The sequence below is a fragment of the Heteronotia binoei genome, chromosome 21 (genome assembly GCF_032191835.1).
Source record: "Heteronotia binoei isolate CCM8104 ecotype False Entrance Well chromosome 21, APGP_CSIRO_Hbin_v1, whole genome shotgun sequence".
NCBI classification, from domain to species: Eukaryota; Metazoa; Chordata; class Lepidosauria; order Squamata; family Gekkonidae; genus Heteronotia; species Heteronotia binoei.
This window is the reverse complement of record NC_083243.1, coordinates 81,883,725-81,908,622: the sequence shown is the minus strand read 5'-3', so window position 1 is coordinate 81,908,622 and position 24,898 is coordinate 81,883,725. Positions and strand designations below refer to the sequence as shown.

Genomic DNA, 24,898 nt, shown 5'->3' with positions numbered 1-24,898 from the left:
ACCACATTTTAAGAAGGATATAGACAAGCTGGAACGGGTCTAGAGTGGTGACGAAGATGGTGATGGGTCTGGAGACCAAGTCCTATGAAAAAAGGTTGAAGGAGCTGGGCATACTTAGCCTGGAGAGGCGGCAGCTGAGAGGTGATAAGTACTTGAAGGGCTGTCATATAGAGGATGGTGTGGAATTGTTTTCTGTGGCCTCAGAAGGTAGGACCAGAACCAATGGGTTGAAATGAAATCAAGAGTTTCCAGCTCAACTTTAGGAAGAACTTCCTGACCGTCAGAGCGATTCCTCAGTGGAACAGGCTTCCTCAGGAGGTGGTGGGCTCTCCTTCCTTGGAAGTTTTTAAACAGAGGCTAGATGACCAGTGAAGCAATGAAGATCCTGTAAATTTAGGGGGAGGTATTTGTGAGTTTCCTGCATTGTTCAGGGGGTTGGACTAGATGACCCTGGAGGTACCTTCCAACTTTATGATTCTATGATCATCATCCCATGATGTCAGTTGTTATTTGCTTCCTTGGTTACACACTGGCACAGTATTTGCTGAGCTATATCATGCAGCCAAGAAACTTGTATCTTATGGTTCTATGTTCCGGTCAACCATGAAGTAGGCAACAACTCTGCCACAGACCTTTCTTTCTGTGTTTGAGCTAAAAAAAAAAATTGTATTCTGTTTAATTGCCAAAAGCAGTTGTTTAGTTGGAAGTAGATTTTTCCATCCTGCAGCAGTCAGTATTTTATGGTGGGCAGGTTGAGAGGAAATCACTTAAAGAAACCCAGTAAACAGGAGCCAAAGCTCCTCCCCGAAGCAACTGAAAATGTCACAAACTGGTATGAGTCTTCAAAAACACCCTATTGGTACAGTTTTGTGACCACTGCAGGGTGGTCCTGAAAGGACTTTTTGTTGGCCATAATTGCTGTTTTATGGCCACAACAGTTCAGCATATGCAGTTTCCAGAGATCTATACATTTCTGGGTGCTACCTCAGTATGATCATTGGCCATCTGTGAAGGACAGTCAGGGTCAGTGAGTGAACAGGGACCACTTTGAATTTTGTCACCTTTACCCAGTACTTCAGGAAACCAGAATTAAATCTTGTCAGAAAATAATGAAGGCACTGAGTGTTTTAAAATCAAAAACTATATATTAAGTTTATTAAGAACAGAAGGCAAGGGAGGAAATAATGACTATTGGATGTTTATGAAAATCAGTTGGCAGGCAGGAATTCAAATAACAAATAATTTTTGAACACTATAGATGTTGGCAGGCTGAAGTTGTAATATAAAACAAACAAACAGTGTTTCCTTTACTCTGTATAACACTCTCAATTAGAGAAAGATTTATAAAATAGTTTCAGGCTTTTCATACATAAATCCACAAACCCTCTCACTCACACAGAGGACTGACTGAACTTGTGACAGATACATCACCTCACAGACCCTTTCCTCTAGCATTCAGGTACACTCCAGATTGTAGAGCAATGCCCAGAAACTAACACCCTTGAGGGCTATTCACACCAACTCCTCAATCCCCTTGTGTTAAGTCCTATACAGTTAGGATTCCTGTCTGACTTCTGGGATTTCCACATAGCTACAAGAACCATTTTCTCTCTCTCCCAGTGTGTTTGTGTCCTTTGGCACTGGTAGAACTCCTCAGCAGAGCCTTAAAGTTTCCTTCTGCCTTGTGACATGGTATGCCACACAGGGGTCGTTTTGTAGAAAAATAGGTGGTGGAGCTCATCCAGGGATTGTTATGCAGTTGTACCTACTATTCAAGGATTACACAGCAGATAATGACAAGAACAGCTATCAGATATGACCTTGTTCTTCAGGAGTGAGACTGGAGGGTCACCTCATGTAGCCTTTGGGCAAGGTGGTTTGCTCTCCAGATGTAGTATTGTTTCCTGAATAGTAAAGAAAACATGAGTAATTGACAAAAGCAGCCTGTGATGCCTGCCTGAACTGTATGTTCAAATGGAGTGTTTTGGGGTTGACTAAATGTAAAGGGGATGAACTGTAAAGTGGTTTGGCAAAAACTTTAAAACTATTGAAAAATCTGGGTGTTAACACCTGAGTTTCTGTTAGTCAGGGCTGGCATGTAGGAGTAGGCCAGGTAGGCAGCCGCCTAGGGTGCCTCCTGGCTACAGGGGCAGGTGCCTCCTCCCTGCTCACATTGTCCATACTGCATGCCATCCCAGCCCAGACCTAGGTGGGGGCAGTGCACAGCGTGTTCACTCGGCTCAAAGGTCTGGAGGGGGCTGAGCGAGGTGCATGGCATGGCTCGTTTGCTTGACTCGGAGGTGTTCAGAGCTGTTCTGAACACCTCCAAGCTGAGTAAATGCTCTGCTCACCCCACCCAGCCCCTTCTGGGTCTGGAGGGGGTTGAATGGGGCATGTGGCATGGTGCCCCTGCCCAGCTCTCCTGGGCTGAACAGGGGCTGCAGGGCAGAGCATGCGCCTTGGCTGGGGCACCAGAAGCCCCAGCACTGGCACTGCTATTAGTGATTTATTGCTGTTTTTTAAAAAAAGTTGCACAAGATGGAGGGGAGGAGGACTGTGATAGTGGAGGGACGGGGGAGTGGTAATGGAGTATGGTTTTAAACATAGTTGTGAATTTAGAAAAAATGGGGTACTGCTGATTGGGTTTCTTTTAATGCTTTATCACTAGATTTTTTACTTTAAAAAATTTAAAAGATTTCATGAGGTGGAGGGGAGGGGGAAAGTGAGAGAGGAGAGCAGAAAGAGCTATGATGGATCATGGCTTTGCACATACTTTTAAACTTTGGAAAAATGAGGTTCTGTTTATTTGGTTTCTCTTAGTGCTCTATTGCCTATTTTAAAAATAAAAAGTTACATATGGTGGAGAGGATGGGGATGGTGCGAGAAGAGGAGATGGGAGAGTGGTGGGATCCTGGACATTCATGTTCTTGTCCCTCATCAGCCTCTGTTGCTCTGTGTGCTATGTGATGCCCCCCTCCTCATTGACAGGTGGCTGGGGCTTGTGATGGAAGCTTGCCTCTTTAAAGGGGGTGTCCAGCAGAGGAGGAGTGTCACTTCTCTGGCCTGCTCTTCTGTTCTCCTGCCAGTGATGGACACTTGATTCTGCTTCCTCAACTCATGGCTCCCAGTGGTCCTGTCTACCCTGTCTATCATGCACGCCCCCCCCCAACACCAGAACACCATTGAGGTGGAATTGCTAAAGGTCCTACCACAGCAGCAAGTAGCAACAAAGTAGAGACACCTTTTTCTCCATTTGGCTGCCCCATAACTATCCCCTTAGTGAGGCAACTGGCAGTGCCACAGTAGCGTGGTGACCGACTGCTGCAGTGCTGGGTGCAGGACTGGATCTACATGTTTTTTGAGGGGGGGCAAAATTAAAAAATGGTCCCCCCTTATGGGCCCATTCTACCTTATGGGCCTATAGAATAGAATGGACACCATACTAAATTTGGCACCCACCCCTCCGGTGGCGCCAAGGGCAAGCACCCCCTCTGCCCCCCCCCCCGATCCGGCCCTGGCTGGGTGCAGCTCAGGATTGTTCTGCCTGTTGTTTTATGGTCTTCTTTCAGCTGGAGGACAGCTGCTTAATGGATATTGCTAAGCATTTTTATGCTCATGTCATGTTTTGGGGTTTTTTTAATGGTATTTTTGTTTGTGCTCTATCTTAAACTGGTCTATAAAGAGGTGACATATAAAGTTGTTAATAAATAAATTCCCAACGTAAGTTGAATGGCCTGTTACCTATTGTAGTGGGCAGGGGTGGGGAGAGGACTCTGAAGCAACTGCCCACTGGACTGAAGAATATCCGGTTTCCAGCTCTGGCCTCTCCAATAGATTTTTTAAACACCAGATTCTGACAGATAAGGGATGGGGGACTCAAGCTTACAGGGTTGGTAGCATGTAAACTGTGTACTCCCTAAAGCTCTTTTATTTGGGAACCTGATAAAATAAAAGTACAATTATTTATGAAGTAAGTAGAAATCACTTTTACATAGATATTTGACTGGACAGACAAGACATGGATGGAGATGAAGAACAAATGTTTACTTAAAAACGTAAAGGTAGTCCCCTGTGCAAGCACCAGTCGTTTTTTACTCTGGGATGACGTTGCTTTCACGTTTTCACAGCAGACTTTTTACAGGGTGGTTTGCCATTGTCTTCTCCAGCCATCTACACTTCCACCCTGCCCCCCCTCCCCAGCAAGCTGAGTACTCATTTTTACCGACCTTGGAAGGATGGAAGGCTGAGTCAACCTTGAGCCGGCTAACTGAACCTAGCTTCCACTGGGATTGAACTCCTCCTATTCAGTGAAATTCCATGAGCTCTGATTGGTTGGCAATCACTTGGATTTGCATGAGGCCAAAATTAGAAGACCTGCTTCAGACCCCTGGAGGAGGGTAGACTTTTGGGGGATGATTGTCACACCATCATAGTAGCACCAACCACACTGATATGTTAGCATAGTGTTTTGAATCCTCTTAAAAAGGTCTGCTAATGGAAGAGGATGTTGATTTTTAATGATGTCTCCCCCAATTATGTTCGTAGGGAGATCCCTAGAAATTGTTCAGGGCTGCAGTGGAAGATGTAAGACCATCAAACTGCATTTTGCTGACAGAAATCTTTGATGTTACTGGAAATGTAGTTGGTTTCTGGAGGTTAGATATGTTGGTCTGCAATAGAAGAGCTAGTAGCACCATAGAGAGGAGCAAGATTTTGGGGTTAGAAATTTTCAGAAATCAAATGTCCCTTTGTCAGATATAAGTAGGAATGGAGATCCTTGAGCACCTTATATCCAAGCAAAATAGCTGAACTTGACTCCATTCACCAATTGAGAGCAATGCCCCCCCCCCCCCCAGCTGAACAGGGACATCAGATTGTTATCTGACTATAGATGCTGTTCTGCCTGCGCTAAAGGGCAGAGAATTAATGCAGTAAGAAGATAGAAATGCTGTACCTTTAAATGCTTGGAAATATGGGTTTTGTAGTTCTTTAGATGCTGTAGGTTAGGTGGGATTATATAGTCCGGCAGTCCCCCTAATTGGCTAATTGTGGAAGGTTCAGCCCCCTCTGCGGACCTGGGAAAGTTTATTGTCCATTTCCTGTCTGTTTTACAATCCTTTTGTTAGCTATTTGCTCAACATGGTGAGCAAGGGGATGTATCTGTCTTTTCACCTTGCATCCATAACTTGTAAGAGCCATTTCAGCATGCATGTCCCACCGGAAGACAAGGCACAGTGAGTACTCTGTAAATGCCTTGGGATTGCAATAAAGTCTGTAAAAGTTCTACAAGTGTGAGTGCGTGAGTTGAACACATCTGAACGAAGGCTGCTAGAAAGCTATCCTAGTGGCTGGGCAGTGGGCTCTGGAATAGATGCCAATTTTCTGCCCACAAGCATTTCTCCCCTGCTCTAATCAAGCTGGATCTATCTGCATTTTGCATTGTACTCTTACATCCTGACTGCTAAAAACATTTATATGATTTTGTGTACTAATTCACTGCCCACTTTCTCTATATTAAGGCTTGCCATTCCATCCTATTGGCTTCTAGCACACGAAAGCTTACATTCTGAATTAAAATTTGTTGGTCTTAAAGGTGATACTTGACTCCTGCTTTGTTCTACTGCTTCAGACCAACAGGGCTGCCCACCTGGATCTATCCTGACTCCCTTCTTTGCAACACTCCTCACACTTTCTGATTAGGACATAAAGGTACAGGGATCTCTACTTGTATCTTGCAAAGCGAGCTTTTACTCTAGACAGCTTTTACTGTGAAAATCTTGTTGGTCTCTAAAGTGCTACTAGACTTGAATCTGGCTCTCATGAAAATTTACTGGGGATCTAAGCCAGCATCACAAGTTATAACATTTATTTATGCATTTTATTAGTTGCCATTACATCCAGCCTTTCTTCTGTGGAACTAAAAGTAATATAGGATTCCAAGAACTTCATCCGTCCTCATACCAACCACACAATACATGCTTAGCTTTAGCAAGGCTGCTGCCTCATGTGCCTACAAACAATACCATGGGTCATCATTTCAACAGCTCTCCTTGTGCCTTTACATTTATAATAGCCTATACAATTGTTATTTAGTTATATTCATCTAATTATAGAGGATTTATACTAAGAAAGACAAGATTTTTGGAGTATAAAGTTTCAAGAGTAAAGCGGGGTGACATGATAGAGGTTTACAAGATTATGCATGGGATAGAGAAAGAAGTCCTTTTCTCCCTTTCTCACAATACAAGAACTCGTGGGCATTCAATGAAATTGCTGAGCAGTCAACTTAAAATGGATAAAAGGAAGTACTTCTTCACCCAAAAGATGATTAACATGTGGAATTCACTGCCACAGGAGGTGGCGGCGGCTACAAGCATAGCCAGCTTCAAGAGGGGATTGGATAAAAATATGGAGCAGAGCCACAGTGTATGTGTGTGTGTGTGTATATATATATATATATATATATATATATACTGTGTGACACAGAGTGTTGGACTGGATGGACCATTGGCCTGATCCAACATGGCTTCTCTTATGTTCTTATGTTCCTTTCCAGATACAAGTAGGAATATATATGTCAGTGACTATAGGGAATATGGAACATTGTGTTCAGGTCATCCTTGTTGTCAGAGAGGTAAATTTATATCCTAGAAATGGGGAATGATCTGGCACTAGCTAGATCTTAAGGTATAGAAACTGAGATATAATGATGCTGGGATAGCCTATGAAGGTATGGGCCTCCTTTGGGTAAGATAATTAGCAGCCTGCTGCTGCAGTTTTGGGAGAGGGATATTACAATGGCTGAGCAAGCAAATGCTGAGGTGTAGATTACTTCCTCCACTCCTCTGCAGCATATATGAATATATAATTATATATGATATGGTTTAATCATATATTTATTAAAACTAAAGACTAAGAAACAGGTAATCTGACCTCTTGCTAGCCTTAGGGGTGAGTCAGAGTGTGACTCTCTCTCTCTCTGTGCATGAGTAAATAGATGAAAAGGAGGCAGCTGCCTTTGTTCCCTCAGGGATTTGTGACAGTAGTCCATTAAAGAGTCAATAAATTTATTTTTTTAAAAAAGTAGTCCCAACATCTCTTCCATACTAACAATATTTCATGTTTTGTTTCATCCTCAGAACACAACTATTGATTTAACTATGAAGGTACAAGATTGGTAAGAGGTGATTTTACATCATTCTAATTCACTTAGAGGACTTATCCTGTTTAGCTTTTTCTTACTGCTAGAAATCCATCAGTCCTGAAAAAAAAGTAACATGATTCTGGGGGGAGGGATAGTTAATCCAGGGAAGGCATGACATTACTCTTGTTGAAAGATTAAGTTTGCAGTTTGAGGCTGCCCTCCTTTCATGCTTCTGGATTCCTGGATGGTGGTCATAGTTTTTTAGCTTTGGCCAATTCAGCAGTTGTGCCTCCATTGGAAAACAAAGACCTTTCCACTGACATCCATCTCTTAGTGATCTCTATATTGCTACTATAATGTGATTTATGTGGGGCTGCCTTTTAAATATGAGTCAGAAACTTCAGCAGATGCAGAATACCGCAACTGGAGTGTTGGTGAAAATATATTACATCAGTACTAAAGCCAATACCACTGACTTCTTGATAGTTTTACATGGCTGCCATTCATTGCATACTTATGTATAAGTAAAGCTCACTGAAAATGGGGCTTCCAAGTAAATATGCAAAGCATTAAACGATGTGAAGTAGGGTTTGTAGAATCTTTCGGGCTCAAGTGCCATGAAAGATTCTACAAACTCTAATGATGTTACCAGCCGTGAAAACCTGAAATCTTTGATGTGAAGTGTTCTTGATCCTTTTTAGAGTACAATTGAAGGGAGCTGAGGATTCACAGGATATTGGGAAAATAGCAGTGGGATGGACCAGGCACCCACTCACCTACCTGAAATAGCTGAGCTCATGTTGCTCACACCACAGTAGACATTTTAAAAATCCTTTCCCTTTCTGTGGTCTGCCAGTATCTGCTCTCATTGCATGTGCTTGCTCAATCTGTCCTTTTAGACAGGGCTACAGTCCTGCTTTGTAAGCAGGGCTTCTGGTATGCACAGAAGCCCAAAAAACCCTGCCTAAGTAGAGGAAGAGTAAGGGAAGGTGACTGTAACCCACTTAGAGACTCCTTAAGGTAGAGAAAAGTGAGATAAAAATAACTTCTTCTTCTTCTAAGTAGCAGGGCTTCAGCTGCTGGATCAGCTAGTTCTCCAGCACCAAAGACCCTGTCTAAGAGGCTGAGCTAGAGATATGGCAGATCTTTTGAGGCTTGAATGCAGACAGCTATGGGTAAAGTTGCCAGGTCTGTGCTGAAAAATACCTGGAGACTTTGGGGTGAATCCAGAAGAGGGCAGGGTTTAGGGAGGGGAGAGGCCTCAGCATGGTGTCCACCCTTCAAAGCAGCCATTTTCTCCAGGGGAGCTGATTTCTGCCAGCTGGAGATCAGTTGTAAAAGTGGGAGATCTCCTAATAGGAGATCCTATTACTAATAGGCCTTTTAGTACATGTGGGAGTCAGTTGGGTCAGCTAACTATGCTGTAGGAAGGAATTTTCTCTTGCACTTCCCCTGCAAGGCAGTGGCCAACCAGGAACTTTCTTAGTGAGTTCAATGGCCAGTCCACTTTTAGCAACAACAAAAGCTGGCAACAAAGTAGTCAGCTATGTGTGTGTCTTCTGGGAGCAAGCATGATGACAGGGAGGACACAGGGATGTGTATATGTGCTGTACTAAAGTTGATTGTACAGTCTAGAAAAGGAACTGTAAACTACATTGACGTGAAAAATACTTACTGCCTGTAATCTTCAGAGATTTCAGTGCAGCTCATTATTAACTGAGTACATATAAAATCTTGTTGCTAGGGTGACCATAATGTCTGAAGGCCAGCCAGGGACACCTTGGGGGGGGGGAAGGGGGGAGGCTGTTCTTTTGAGGGGTCATAGAGTGTTTCGAGCCCGTCCCTGTGGCATCGGTCCCTGTCGGTCACTTCCGGGTTCCTGTCCTGCATCTCGACCTGTGTTATTAGTGACAGGCTGTTTCGGCGGGCCGCTGCGCCGGCTCCCTGGGTCCCACAATGATGGGACCGATGCCACAGGGACGGGCTCGAAACACTCTATAACCCCTCAAAAGAACAGCAGTCTAGCTCGCTTCCCCCGAGCCCTGCCGCCATAAGCCTCAAGGGGGCTCATTTTGCGGCATCTCCCGGCGGGAGGGTGGCACCCGCACGGGACACATATCAAATGAAAGAGGGGGCGCAGGGCTATCAGAAACAGCCGGCGGAGGGAGTCGGGAGACCACCCCACTGGGGGATCCACACCCCGAAAATGATGAAGGTGGCGCAGATAGAGCCAACAGAGCAAACAGGACAAAATAAATAGGCTGCATTATGCAGCACAGTTGAGAAAGTGCCTTATCCCATATACTGATGAAGTAAATACAGGATCTGAGAACAAAATTGCACCAGAAGACACAAACACAAAGCTCCCTTACACTGAATCAGTGCTTGGGTCCACCAAAGTCAGTATTGTCCACTCCAGTCACAAACACAAAGCTCCCTTACACTGAATCAGTGCTTGGGTCCACCAAAGTCAGTATTGTCACATAAGAACATAAGAGAAGCCATGTTGGATCAGGCCAATGGCCCATCCAGTCCAACACTCTGCGTCACATAAGAACATAACAGAAGCCCTGTTGGATCAGGCCAGTGGCCCATCCAGTCCAACACTCTGCGTCACATAAGAACATAACAGAAGCCCTGTTGGATCAGGCCAGTGGCCCATCCAGTCCAACACTCTGCGTCACATAAGAACATAACAGAAGCCCTGTTGGATCAGGCCAGTGGCCCATCCAGTCCAACACTCTGCGTCACATAAGAACATAAGAGAAGCCCTGTTGGATCAGGCCAGTGGCCCATCCAGTCCAACACTCTGCATCACATAAGAACATAAGAGAAGCCCTGTTGGATCAGGCCAGTGGCCCATCCAGTCCAACACTCTGCGTCACATAAGAACATAAGAGAAGCCCTGTTGGATCAGGCCAGTGGCCCATCCAGTCCAACACTCTGCGTCACATAAGAACATAAGAGAAGCCCTGTTGGATCAGGCCAGTGGCCCATCCAGTCCAACACTCTGCGTCACATAAGAACATAAGAGAAGCCCTGTTGGATCAGGCCAGTGGCCCATCCAGTCCAACACTCTGTGTCACATAAGAACATAAGAGAAGCCCTGTTGGATCAGGCCAGTGGCCCATTCAGTCCAACACTCTGTGTCACATAAGAACATAAGGAGGGAGGGAGCGAGGGAGGGAAGGAAGGAAGGAAGGAAGGAGGGAGGGAGGGAAGGGAGGGAGGGAAGGAAGGAAGGAAGGAAGAAAGGAAGGAAGAAAGGAAGGGAGGAGGGAGGGAGGGAAGGAAGGGAGGAGGGAGGGAAGGGAAGAAGGAAGGAAGGAAGGGAGGAGGGAGGGAGGAAAGGAAGGGAGGGAAGGAAGGAAGAAAGGAAGGAAGGGAGGAGGGAGGGAAGGAAGGAAGGGAGGAGGGAAGGAAGGAAGGGAGGAGGGAGGGAGGGAAGGAAGGAAGGGAGGGAGGGAAGGAAGGAAGAAAGGAAGGAAGAAAGGAAGGGAGGGGGGAGGGAAGGAAGACCGCCCCCTCCCGCCAGCCCCCCCCGCTTTCGGCCCCCACCCTCCCTGCTTACCTTCTTCCAGGGCGGGTGACGGCCTCTCCTCCTGGCGGCTGGTGCTGCTGGCGAGGCTGGCGGCGGCTGCGGAGGCCAAGGAGGGCCTCCGCTGGTCTCTGGAGGACCTCCAGTGACCAGCGCCGGCCTCTCCGCGGCCTCCGCGGGTCGGCACTGGTCGCTGGAGGCCCTCCAGAGTCTCTGGAAGGCCTTCCGGGACCAGCACCGGCTGCTGCGCGACCTCTCCGCAGCCTCCGCTGGTCGCTGGAGGCCCTCCAGAGTCTCTGGAGGGCCTCCAGCGATCAGCGGAGGCCGCGGAGAGGCCTTCGCTGGTCGGCGCTGGTCCCGGAAGGCCCTCCAGAGTCTCTGGAAGGCCTTCCGGGACCAGCGCCGGCTGCTCCACGGCCTCTCCGCGGCCTCCGCTGGTCGCTGGAGGCCCTCCAGAGTCTCTAGAGGGCCTCCAGCGACCAGCGGAGGCCGCGGAGAGGCCTTCGCTGGTCGGCGCTGGTCCCGGAAGGCCCTCCAGAGTCTCTGGAAGGCCTTCCGGGACCAGCGCCGGCTGCTCCGCGGCCTCTCCGCGGCCTCCGCTGGTCGCTGGAGGCCCTCCAGAGTCTCTGGAGGGCTTCCAGCGACTAGCGGAGGCCGCGGAGAGGCCTCCGCCACCGCCGCCGGGCCCCGCGCGCGGGCGGGGAAGGCGGCGAGGGAGGGAGGGACCGTCCCTGCGCGTGTGCAGGGGCCCTGCGCACGTGCAGGGACGCTCCCTCCCTCACTCGCCGCCTTCCCCGCCGGCGCCCATGGCCCACCGCCTCCGGGGCTGGCTAAACCGGGACCTCTAAATGGTCCCGGTATAGCCAGCCCGGGAGGCGGGGAATAGGGGGCCAGAACCGGGACATTCCCGGGCGCCCGGGACGGTCTGGCCACCCTATTGGTCACTAAGGTGCTAATGGACTAGAATCTATCTCTCTGTTGGGTTCATTGTGAAGTTCATAAACATATATGTGCTGAATATTGAGATTTGTGTGTCATATGATCATTTCTGATGTTTTAATCTGTTGTGCACATCTTGCATGAACATGATCTGTCTCAGAATATTTTTCTTAGTAGCAATTAAGTAAATCTGTAATATATTCTGTGATATATATTATAAACTGACCTGTTGTTTGTTTTGTCCTTGGCCTATATGTAAGGCCAAGAGACCTAGATGTACGTTTGAGCTATGAATTATGTATGGAGGAAAAATTACTGGTACAGAAACGGAAAAGGATTGCTGCAGCTGCCCTGAAAAAGGTTCTCCACTTAGAAAAGGATCTCCAGGACCATGAGGTGTGTAAGATACAGCTCCAATAAATATTCATTGTGAATTATGAAAGGGGGCTAGACAGATTCATGGAGGAGAGGAGCATCAATAACTACTAGCCATGGTGACTGAAGGAAGACTCCATATACAGAGATAGCAAACCTCAGAGCATCAGGGGGAAGGGCTTTGTTCTCTGTGTTTTGATCATAGGCCGTCCAGGGCAACTGGTCAGGCATTGAGCATATGAGCATATGAAGTTGCCTCCTACATGGTCTGAGCCTTTTCATCTGACCCAGTGTGTTCTACTGTTACTGGCGGTTGCTTGCCTTTCCAAGCCCTGCTCTCTGCTACAGCAGAGGTTTGTTTCATCTTGAACTTTCTGCTTGTAAAATGTGTTTTACTGCTAAGCTATGAACCATCCCTAAGGAAGCAGAAATCAAGGCAGAAGTTAAACATTGTCTCATAGGCGTAAACTACGCGGGGGTGGGGGGCTGAAGCCCCCCCCTGGGTTTTCCTGGTGAGGGGCTGCCCCCTCCGGGCAACCAACACAGGTCTTGGGGCTTCAAAGGCATGAATGGGGTGATAAAGGCTATGTGTTATTTTCCCTCTTAGCTGCAAAGGCAGTGAATGACTTTACAACCTCAGGTCCTTAGAAATGCTAATTGAGCTTCTCCCGCCAGAGGCTAGGTGTCAATATGCATATTAACCAGTGTTTTGCTGCTGTTGGTTTTATGATGTGAGCCACCCTGAGCCCATTTTGTGGGTAGGGCAGGATATGTTGAATATATGAAATGAAAGTTTGATTTCTGAGTATAAGTGAAAACCGAATGATTTAGGTGTCAACAGCAGCTGTAAACTGTAGCATATACTGAACCCAACATGTAGTTGGTGACAGCCAGTTTGGTGTAGTAGTTAAGTCGCGGACTCTTATCTTGGAGAACTGGGTTTGATTCCCCACTCCTCCACTTGCAGCTGCTGGAATGGCCTTGGGTCAATCATCACTTTTGTAGGAGTTGTCCTTGAAAGGGCAGCTGCTGTAAGAGCTCTCTCACCTACCTCACAGGGTGTCTGTTGTGTGTGTGTGGGGGGGAGGTAAAGGAGATTGTGAGTCACTCTGATTCAGAGTATAGGGTGGGATATAAATCCAATAATAATATCCTCCTTCTCCTTCCTCCTCATCTCAATTTATACCCAGTCCTACCACCTAGGGAAAAAAAAAAACCATGCCTCATGTCAGAGAAATATTTGTGTGTGTGTGTGTAACCCCAGAAACTCTAGTGTCTGAAAAAATATCAAAAAGTAAGAAGGCACTGTGAAGGGGGCTATAGACACCACTTCATTGGTGTTAAAGGTGTCACTGGGCTCCAACTCAGTTTTCACATTTATTGACTGCTTTATTATCTGTAAGAGCCCTGTGGTGCAGAGGGGTAAAGCTGCAGTACTGCATTCTGAGCTCCTTGCTCACAACCTGAGTTTGATCCCGGCGGAAGCTGGGTTCAGGTAGCCGGCTCCAGGTTGACTCAACCTTGCATCCTTCCGAGGTCGGTAAAATGAGTACCCAGCTTGCTGGGGGGAAAGTGTAGATGACTGGGGAAGGCAATGGCAAACCACCCCGTAAAAACGTTGTGAAAGCAATGTCACCCCAGAGTCGGAAATGACTGGTGTTTGCACAGGGAACTACCTTTACCTACCTTTACCTTATTATCTGTATACCAATTTACTGTGATTTACACATCCTACCCAATGTGTTATTCCAGCCTTAGCTGGACTTATTGTTCAGTTACTTACTCCTTCTTTCTTACCTATATGTAATATTTGAGGAAATCTGTTTCAGTGAATCTTAAGGAGTGGACATACTAAACTTCTCAGCTGTACCCATAATGAAATGTTGTTTGACTTGTAGGTAAAAACTGAAACCTCAAACCTTATTCCCATATTTGATTGTTAACTCTTGTGTTTGCATGCTAATTTTATGCAATTCACAGATCTTTCTCACATCCAGTCTTGGCTGTAATCAGCTATAATCACCCAGTATTTTATGCATCTTGGCTTTTCTGACAACCAGCCAACCCCTGTAAGTAAGGGTTGAGGAAACTGTATTCAGTGTATCTGACGAAGTGTTCTAGCACAGGATAGCTTATACCCAGAATAAAACTTAAGTCTTAAAGGTGTTACTGGACTCAAACTTTGTTCAACTAGTTAGTGATTAGAGAAGAAATTGGGGGGAAGAATAACACTGTATTGCTATGTTGCATACATATCGCTATAGTATTTGGGGATTCTTTTGGCAGATAGATATTTTGTGTCTTCTTCAAGCCTGTGATTGTTTACATTCATTTAAGTGGGTGCTGAACCAGATCCTTCTGAAAATTAATGGCACCAGCAAGCCTATTTTTTTTTTCAAAATGACTACACTCTTAAAGACTTGGTCAAGTAGGTGTATATTGACAATTGTTCACCACCTAGACATAGGGTTGCCAATCCCCAGTTGGGGGCAGGGGATCCCCCATTTTGGAGGCCCTCTCCATGCTTCAGAATCATCAGAAAACAGCAGGGGGAAGGGAAATGTTCCCCTAAAGCTTTTCTGTATTGCCTTTTACTGTCAAATTTGTGACCATTAGTTTGTCCTATGCACATGATATGTATATTTGCAGATCTTAAAGTGACTATTCTAAAAGTGAATTTCAAAAACAGGACATAGCAAGAGATCCCTGAGATACCACTATAACCACTGGCCATTTTCTGAGTTTGACCTGGTCCATGGGCATTGTTGAGGGGAGGGTGCTCCCTAAATTTATGGGGTGGAAGCTTCTCCATAAATTCATAGGTAGTGATAATGGAGGCCCCTCCCTGTGATATCACTGGCTCTGCCCTATGATGTCACTGGATCAAATGTCTCTGGCTGGGCCCCAGCCCTGCCCCCCCTGGGAAATTGAAAAGTCTATACCCCTGTTTGTCTTCTGATTTGCATTGAGACACATTACCCATGGCACCATTGCAGGGCGTGGGCGAGAACAGGGAATTCCTGCTGTCAACTCCTGTTTCTTGCCTCATTTTGAGCAGCAGCCAGAGAGGGGGGGGGGAGTAGTTGGGCTGTCAGTGTGATGGCATTTTGAGGGAAAAGCTGGAAATGATGTCAGTCCTTTTTAGGAATGCTGGAAACTCTATAATTTTACCATAGAATTTCCAGCAATTCCTAGAGGAACGTGACATCATTCCAGCTTTCCCCAGAAGTGACATCACATTGTCATGGATGGCTGCTCCCATGTCCCTGCTCCCTGTCTCCCATCTTGCATCATTGGCTCTGAGGACTGTGGCCACTGGAAAAATCCTTATATGGGAATAAAACATTCCCAATCCAATGTAATGTTTTCATATCTATGTTGTTTCACACATATTTTTCACAGAAGAAAAACTTTGAGTAAGAATGACTATATAATTATGTACATAAAGATGATCTGAGATATTTCCCAGAACACAAATTGCATTTTAAAGTTTAAACCTAGGAGGCTAGATTTTGGGGGGGGGGGGGGGGGAGGGGAGGGGGGTTGCTATCAAGTCGCAGCTCACTGATGATGACCCCGTAGGATTTCCATAGGGTTTTCAATGCAAGTTATGTTTTCAGGGGGTTTGCTATTGCCTGCTTCTTCTATGGACAGGGCTCTTTTTCTAGCAGGAGCTGCTATGCATATTAGGCCATGCCCCCTGATGTAGCCAATCCTCTAAGAGCTTACAGGTCTTGTACAGTGCCTACTGTAAGCTCCAGGAGGATTAGCTACATAAGGGGGGCGTGGGCTAATATGCAGAGGAGCTCCTGCTAGAAAAAGAGCCCTGGTTATGAAACCCTGGAATCCTGCTTAGTTTCCGAGTTCTGATGAGATAAGGCTAGTCTGGGCTGTCCAGATAAAGGCAACTTTGTTTACATAGGGCCAATTTAAGCAGAAGAAAAAAAATCCTTACTTAAAATAATTCAGAGTGCCATCTCTTCTTCAGCGTTCTGTGTGCATAGTGAGACAACCAATGTTTCATTGTATGGTCTGTATTTAATCATAGGCATCTCTGTGTTCTCTTTATTATTAATTTTTTAATGTATCCAAGTGTTTATTGTTTCTGGATTTCTTTATGCCCAACAGGTACCAGTAGTGGCTGTCATGGCAACAGGGGGTGGTGCCAGAGCATTCACTGCTTTACATGGCAACCTATTTGGTCTCCAAAAGCTGAACCTGTTAGATTGTCTTTCATATATCTCTGGGTCTTCTGGCTCTACGTGGTAAGGACAGTATAACAAAGGATTCCCTTGGCAGTTCCATCTCCCTTACATAGCAGATATTCATTTTTTAAAAATGCATTTATTGATATTTTATTATTTTTATTCATTTCCCATCTTTTGATTAAATTATTTCCAAGGTAGTTTGCAAATGACAGACATGCTCAAATGCCAAGGCTCTGATTCGGGGCAGAGGGGACATCCTAGAGTGTATGGGCTCAACGAATAAGAGCCAATGTGTTGAAGTGGGGATATGAATGTCATAAATGGATATGTAGGAGAATATGATGAAAATCCTTATGTAGTTTGTCCTTTGCAATGGGCAGGTGGCTTATCTCTTTCTCTGACCAGCCCACATAGACTTGTTGTAAAAGTAAATTAATGTTCTGAAGGAAGGGTGAAATTTAATTAGAAATTATTTAAATATGAATAAAAGTTAAGGCCATTGAGTATATGACTAGATAAGAATTTTTTATTTTTGTAGTCTCCCCCCCTCCAACCCCCTATGTTTTCCATTAGAAGAGAGAAGCTTGCAGTACAGTTAGATCCTTCTAACTCCATTGAAGGCTGTGGTAGGGGTGTTCATTCGGATCCACCTTATCAGTATTTTTCAGGTATATTCAGGTATATTTTGACTTTCTAAATGTATCCATTGGGGGGGGGGGGAAATCCCAATACAGTATGTCACAGAAGTGAGTACACCACCTCACATTTTGTAAATATTTAAGTATAACTTTTCATGTGACAACACTGAACATATGACACTTGGCTACAATGTAAAGTAGTGAGTTTGCACCTTGTATAACAGTGTAAATGTGCTGTCCCCTCAAAATTACGCAAAACACAGCCATTAATGTCTAAACAGCTGGCAACAAAAGTGAGTACACCCCTAAGTGATAATGTCCAAATGGGGCCCAAGTAGCCGTTTTCCCTCCCTGGTGTCATGTGACTCGTTAGTGGTACAAGGTATCAGGTGTGAAGGGGGAGCAGGTTATCACTCTCATTCCCTCATACTGGTCACTGGAAGTTCCACATGGCACCTCATGGCAATGAACTCTCTGAGGATCTGAAAAAATGAATTGTTGCTCTACATAAAGATGACCTAGGCTATAAGAAGATTGCCAAAACCCTGAAACTGAGCTGCAGCACGGTGGCTACACCGGTTTAACAGGACAGGTTCCACTCAGAACAGGCCTTGCCATGGTCAACCAAAGAAGTTGAGTGCCCGTGCTCAGCGTCATATCCAGAGGTTGGCTTTGGGAAATAGACGTATGAGTGCTGCCAGTATTGCTACAGAAGTTGAAGGGGTGGGGGGTCAGCTTGTCAGTGCTCAGACCATATGCCGCACGCTGCATCAAATTGGTCTGCAGGGCTGTCATCCCAGAAGGAAGCCTCTTCTAAAGATGATGCACAAGAAAGCCCACAAATGGTTTGCTGCAGACAAGCAGACTAAGGACATGGATTTCTGGAACCATTTCTTGTGGTCCGATGAGACCAAGATAAACTTATTGGTTCAGATGGTGTCAAGCATGTGTGGCGGCAACCAGGTGAGGAGTACAAAGACAAGTGTGTCTTGCCTACAGTCAGGCATGGTGGTGCGAATGTCATGGTCTGGGGCTGCATGAGTGCTGCCAGCACTGGGGAGCTACAGTTCATTGAGGGAACCATGAATGTCAACATGTACTGTGACATACTGAAGCAGAGCATGATCCCCTCCCTTCGGAGACTGGGTCGCAGGGCAGTATTCCAACATGATAACGACCTCAAACACACCTCCAAAATGACCACCGCCTTGCTAAAGTAGCTGAGGGTAAAGGTGATGGACTGGCCAAACATGTCTCCAGACCTAAACCCAGTTGAGCATCTGTGGGGCATCCTGAAACGGAAGGTGGAGGTGCGCAAGGTCTCTAACATCCACCAGCTACATGACATCATCATGGAGGAGTGGAATGGTGGCCACACAAAATATTGACACTTTGGGCCCCATTTGAACATTATCACTTAGGGGTGTACTCACGTTTGTTGCCAGCAGTTTAGACATTAATGGCTGTGTGTTGCATAATTTTGAGGGGACAGCACATTTACACTGTTATACAAGCTGTAGACTCACACCTTTACATTGTAGCCAAGTGTCATTTCTTCAGTGTTGTCACATGAAAAGATATACTGGTACTTAAATATTTACAAAATGTGAGGGGATGTACTCACTTCTGTGACATACTGTATATTCACCTGTTGATCAGAAAACTTTGGAGAAGCAGGAGCACATTGCTCCTGCCTCTCAATTGTTTGCTGGGTTCTACTGCAGTTCATTTAAAGGGAGTGCAGAGACAGTCTGAGGAATAGCTGTGCAGGGGGACAAGCAGAGTGTTCTTGCTGGCTCAGCTTGCTTGTTCCCGCTAACTTCTCATGCAGTCCAGTTTAAAACAGGTTGCAGGAGAAACCAGCCCCAGAAGCTGCTCTGCTGCAGGGAACAATCTGCTAGCCATAGCACATCAGATCCTGGGGCTAACTTCTCCAACAACATGGTTTAAACAGCACTTGTCAAGGATCAGTCAGACTCTGCCAACCCTGGGGAACCAAAGACTCTGGGGAAGAGGAACAGGCAAGTGGAGGAGGTTCAAACTTGCAGTCAGTGACTGATAATCTGCTACAGGAAGCTACTGCTACCCAGCCAAATGACAATTCTGACAGTAGCATCCCATCTGTTTAGGCCCAGGGCTCAGAGCCTCACCATCTGCCTCACCTCCCTCATCTTGAGAATTGATGGAATGTAGGCAAAGGGAGGGACCTATCATGAAATCCTGGAAAGAATACAGTGTGTGATTAGCAGCCCAGAGACACCTTGGCCTAGGGAGTAAGGAGGAGAGTACACACAATTGCATTAAGCAACCCAATTGTGAGACAGGTGTCTCTCCTATAAAGGGTGGAGACAAAGAGAGATGAGCTGTGGAAGCAACATGTCAAATTATCCCTGATCTCATCGCCACCACCTCTGCCTTGTGACTTTGACTGCCTCTGGACCTTGTCTTTTGGATCTGCCCTGAACCTGCTCAAATTGCTAGCTCATGCATGACTTAGGAAGTGTGCTCAGACCATGCTGTACTGGTTTGTGCCTTTGCCTCATCTAGCTTGCATCATGACTCCATACCCCGCCCCACACCCAGCCTGCTCCAGGACAGTGCTGCAGGAGAAGCCCTCCAAGCCAGGTCTGCATATGGTAGGGAGAGATTTCCTCACAGCACACAGATCCTGGGACCAGCTTCTCCTGCATCACAGTTTAAACCATGCTTCAGGAGAAGCCAAGCCAGCCTTCAGGAGAAGGTCAAGCTGGCTTTTTAAAAACCAATATTTTTCTTCTCAAGTCTATTGGACCCCTAAAAGTTTTAAACTTCTGAAAAATCCTGGATCCAAATACCTGTATTGAGGTCCAGGATTTTTTGAAAATACCAAAATAGACCTGAACAAAAAAAATACCAATTTAAAAAATTGCACATGCCTAGTTAATGGTCTGCCATTCCATATCCTCCTGCATATTTTCTTTTACTTTACTATAACAGGTCAATTTAATGAATCCAGACCTTTAAGTGATGGTGCAATCCAACTATAAGCACAGCTCTCTTGTACTGGCATCAGTAAACATGTTCCTAGTCCAAGATCATCAACACAGTACTTCTTTAAAAAATCAAAAATACTACAGAGAGGAATAGGAATATCATAACTTGTATATTTTTATCACCCCACCAGAATCTGTTTTACAAAAACTTATTCAGAATGTAAAAAAACCCCAAAAACCCAAACCAGAACAGCTTTATTCTATTTTCATAGCCCGTTTGCTGCTCTGCTCCAGTATAGCTTCAGAAATATAAATAAATAGAAAATATGTATTAATAAGCTGGCAAACAATCCCAAGAAAAGTTCTGTGCTTCAAAAGTGCAACAATTGTTCACTGGCCTGATAATAAAAATCTCTTTCATTTGTTGGAGGATTGTTCTTGGTCATATTTTTCCCTGTTTCTATAGCTGCTTAGCACTCTCTGAAGCTTTGAAGCTCTTTTGATTGAAAAATCCTACCTGTCAATCAGATTTGTTCCAAAGCATCAAATCAATCAGTCGGACACACTGATTTTTGTAACTGAATTGTTAACATTATTGCTAACTTAAGTACCTTATGGTTAATGTTCAGAGTGTATTTCAATAACTATTTTTAACAGTCCCATTTCTTTTTTTGTAGGGCCATGTCAAACCTGTATGAACATGCTGATTGGTCACACCAGGATCTTTCAGAAGCAATAGCAGAAGCTCGCAAACACATGACGAAATGCAAGTTGAGTCTGTTTTGTGCGGAAAACTTTAAAAACTACAGTAAAGCTCTGGAGCAGCGGCAAAAGGAAGGATACAAAACATGCTTTACTGATCTTTGGGGACTTGCAATTGACAAAGCATTAAGCAATGGGGTAATGTATCTCTGTTTCTTGAGTTAAATGAAATGAAACTGTGAAATAATGCCAAGACAAAATGGACACAGAATTATCCATACAAGTATTAATTTGGCAGGACAATGCAAGCAAGTTTGTATTCAAGCAATTGTTTCATCTAAGAAAAAATTTGCTTTGACTTTCATTTTTTACTTTCATTTTAGACATACTTGTGTGGGGGGAGCTCTAAATGACAAGTGAAACCCTTATCCCAGGCGAGGTCACCTCTTGTTTACCCTATTTTAACTATGCTATGCTTGCCTACAATTGTAGTCCCATTTCCAATGAATTAACAGCAACTCTGTTAACTTGTTCTTTCTCTTCTTATGCTGTGTTATGTCATATTCCTTAAATCTCTGTATTATTTTTCTGTCTTGATTTATTCACTGGTAGTAGTTGGCAAGGCATTTGTCTTGTGAGAACTACCTGCTGCTGCTAAGGGATGATTGGGGACAAAGAGGAAAGTCTACCATTAGTAGTGACAAGAGGTATGGAAGACAAGAGGCTTTACAGCACTCTGCAAGCAAGAGGCAGCAACAGGCATGCTTCCATGGTGACCAGCATTGCCAACTCTGTAGGGTTGCCAAGTCAAATGAAAGAAAAATTTGGGGATTTTGGGGGCGGAGCCAGGAGACTTTGGAGGTGGAGCCAGGAGACATTGGGGGTGGAGCCAGGAACAAGGATGTGACAAGCATAATTGAACTCCAAGGGAGTTCTGGCCATCACATATAAAGGGACAGAACACCTTTTTAAATGCCTTTCTTCCATAGGAAATAATTAAAGATGGGGGCACCATCTTTTGGGGCTCATAGAATTGGACCCTCTGGTCCAATCGTTTTGAACCTTGGGGGGTATTTTGGGGAGAGGCACTAGCTGCTATACTAAAAATCTGGTGCCTTTACCTCAAAAAATAGCCCCCCCAGAGCCCCCAATACCCATGGATCAATTCCCTGTTATTCTCTATGGGAATCGTTCTCCATAGGGAATAATAGAGTGCCTAGTAGACATTTCCCTCCTCCCCCCCATGCTTTCTAAAGGGGGGGAGGGCCTCCATACCAGGGAATCCCCCCTCCCTGCCCCCTCCCTCTCTCTCTCACACACACAAACACTTACCGTACTTGGTCTTCTTCCAGCAGAATGTGCTTGCTGTGAAAATGAAAGGAAGGCTGCACAGGAAAAGAAAGGGAGGGGACGTTCTCCATGGAAACTGTTACTTTCCCATGAAGCCCTTCCTGTTTCCTGTTTCCTGTGCAGCCTTAAAGGGACACATTTTAAAACGGATCGGAAGCTTTGCAACATGATGCCTAAAGGTATGTTCTCTCTCTCCCCCCCACCCCCCAGATTTTTTGAGAGCGGGGGAGGAGGATGCAATTTCGAGGGTCCCCCACCAGGGCGGCGGGGGGGGGGTTGGGAATAGGGTTGCCAAGTCCAATTCCAGAAATATCTGGGGACTTTGGGGTGGAGCCAGGAGACACTGGGGTGGAGCTAGGAACAAGGGTGTGACAATCCTAATTGAACTCCAAAAAGAGTTCTGGCCATTACATCTAAAGGGAAGGCACACCTTTTTAAATGTCTTCATTCCCTCCACCAGGCGCTCTCCTGGGCCTCGAAAGCGGCGGCCTCGGCATGGTGGGGGTGGTGGCCGAGCTGCTGCAGTCTGGGCTGGCGGAGGCGCGGCGGCAGCAGCTGGGGGTGGCGGGAGGCGGCCAGCTGCTTATGAACATATGATGCTGCCTTATACTGAATCAGACCCTTGGTCTGAGACCGCACTCTGCACATGCCCCACAGCCTTCTCCTGCTCCCCAGCTGCCAAGCGCGAGCCCTTCCCCGGCTCACGGGCCGCCCTGCTCCTTGCCTCCTCATCCCCCGCAGAGCCAAGTGGCGCGTCTTTGCGGGGCTGAGAACTGAGCACCCCAAACCGCGGGCATCTCCGCCCGCCCTTGCAGCCCCCCGCCCTCCACGGAAGGCCACCCACCCCTGCGCCCCTGAGCGTGGCACTGCACGCCCCCCCCGCTTTCGCTCCGCCGACCCCCCCTGCAGCTAGGCACAGCCCCCATTGCCCACCTGGCAGAAAGCAACGCCCGGCCGCCTCCCGGGCCAGCTCTCCGTTCCCCGGGCAGCCAGGGAGGGCTCAGCGGCCGGCAGCCCACGAGGGGCTCACACTCCCGTCCCCGGCCGGCATGCTCCCGTGCCGGCATGCTTCAGCGGGGGCGCTGAAGACGGGCTCGCCGGCCGTAGAGGGGGTGTTGCGGTGGCGGCGGCTGCAGGCTTGCCACGCTCCTGGCCTGCCTCCACCCTTCCCTTCTCTGAGCGGGCAACGCTGCTGAGGGCGAGACGGAGTGGGCGACGCCGCTGCGCTGCCGCCTCTTCTTTGCTTCCCAAGCAGAGAAGAGGCGGCAGCCGTGCAGCGGCGTCGCCGGCTCCTAGATGGGGCGGCTCTCCATGCTTTTTGGCACCCTCCCCCCCTCCCCCCGCTTCCATTTTTGGGGGGAGCAGGGGAAGAGGCTGGAAACCCTGGTTTCCCCCGCCAGGGCGGGAGGGTTGGGAAGCCTAGTTGGGAAGCCTACAACTCTGGCTTAGGAAACTCCTTGAGATTTGGGGGCAGAGCCTGTAGAGGGCAGAGAATGGAGAGAGAAGGGAATTCAGTGGGATGTGATTCTACACCTTTCTGAATTGGCTATTTCCTCCAGGGGAATTGATACCTATTGTCTGTAGATGAGTTGTAATTTCAGGAGAACTCCAAACCCTACCTGAGGTGATCCTAATGGTAAATGAGGTGGTCTCCTGTTCCTGCTGCTACCTCCTGACAATTACTAGGAAGAGCAGGCTTTCTCCCCTCAGAATACTGTAGCATTACCCTACAATTCCCATGAGTGAACTGCCTAACTATGCATTGCTGGTTCTCATTTTAAAGCTTGCCAGTTCTTCCTTTCTCAGACTTGTTTGTGTGAACAAGGCCCATTCCCCAGCTATATGTGTGAACAAGGCCCACTCAGATGCAGAACTGCGATGAATCATGGCTCTATGTGTTGAACATATTTTTAGTGCAATCTGGTTCTTGGCTTATACCTGTCTCCCCACCTCTTTTCTCCAGTAATTTTAGCTCTCTATAAAATCGGATCTACTTCTGCTTTGAATCATTTATTGTCTACTAAGAATAAGGCCTGTTGTGAGGAAAAATGCAAACTCTAGAAAGAGGCTCTGGGCAAGTGACCCCCCCCCCCCCGCTCCTGCTGTCTTCCCATTCACCCAAGTGAAGGTTTTACTCCCCCCCCACCCCCCCATCTCGAGGGGAGCTGATCTCTGCCATCTGAAGAGCAGCTAAAATTCTGAGTGATCTCCAGCCCTCACCTGGAGATTGGGCAACAGTGGTTCCCCAGTAGGAAATGGCTGAGGGTAGAGTCTATGGCATTGTATTTGTCTGAGGTTCCACTCCTCCTCAAACCCACATTCTCCAGACTCCACCGCTAAAATCTCCAGGAATTTCCCAACCTGGAGTTGTCAACTGCTAAGCTACACTGGCTGTCATAGTGGGGGCTGCTGCTGAACAGTAGCAAGCAGCCAGGCCAAGTTAAATCATGCCAGTCAGGTGGCATCAAGTCATCCCTAGGGTGCTGCCAGGCCTAAGGTAGCCAACCTCTGGGTTGAGCCTGAAGATCTCCTGGGTTCACAACTAAATTCCAGACAACAGATCTCTCTCCCCCTGGAGAGAATAACTGCTTTAGAGGATGGACTCTATAGCATTATATGCAGCTAAGGGTTCTCCCTTTACTGACTTCCTTTACTGGTTGCCTAGCAGCAGCCTCTGGCTAGCAGCTTTCCCAGTGGTCCAGTCCTTGTCTTCCTGAGGCAAGACTGAGGGAAGGAGGGAGGGAGGAAGGGAGAGGAAAGAGGCAGCTGCCATTGCCTCTGAGGAAATACTTTGTGAGCCTGCTTCTCCAGGAACCTGCCTGAGACAGCTTACAAAAATAAAAATAATAAAAGCAAAACATTAAAAGATATTAGTTAAAATCTAGCCTTAAAGAAACCACCAGCCCAGTATAAAACATAGATCGCAAAAACAAATCATAGACAGCTTTTTTAAAGTTTTCTTTTTAAAGGGTGTTTTTTAAAAAAAAAAAAAAAATATCAATCCCGCTATTAAAAGCCTTGGTGAACAGCAT

The 24,898-nt window shown here is 46.5% G+C and overlaps 1 protein-coding gene across 2 annotated transcripts in view; it reads left to right on the top strand.

Annotated features, from left to right (window-relative positions):
- Nucleotides 1-24,898, top strand: part of LOC132590042 (cytosolic phospholipase A2 epsilon-like) — a 139,498-nt gene that overhangs the window by 74,269 nt on the left and 40,331 nt on the right. For both annotated transcript variants that reach the window (XM_060262879.1, XM_060262878.1), the window contains exons 10-13: nucleotides 7,140-7,177; nucleotides 11,882-12,017; nucleotides 16,125-16,261; nucleotides 20,492-20,714. In XM_060262879.1, coding sequence (XP_060118862.1) covers nucleotides 7,140-7,177; nucleotides 11,882-12,017; nucleotides 16,125-16,261; nucleotides 20,492-20,714 — 534 coding nt within the window. The remainder of the gene's footprint in view (nucleotides 1-7,139; nucleotides 7,178-11,881; nucleotides 12,018-16,124; nucleotides 16,262-20,491; nucleotides 20,715-24,898) is intronic.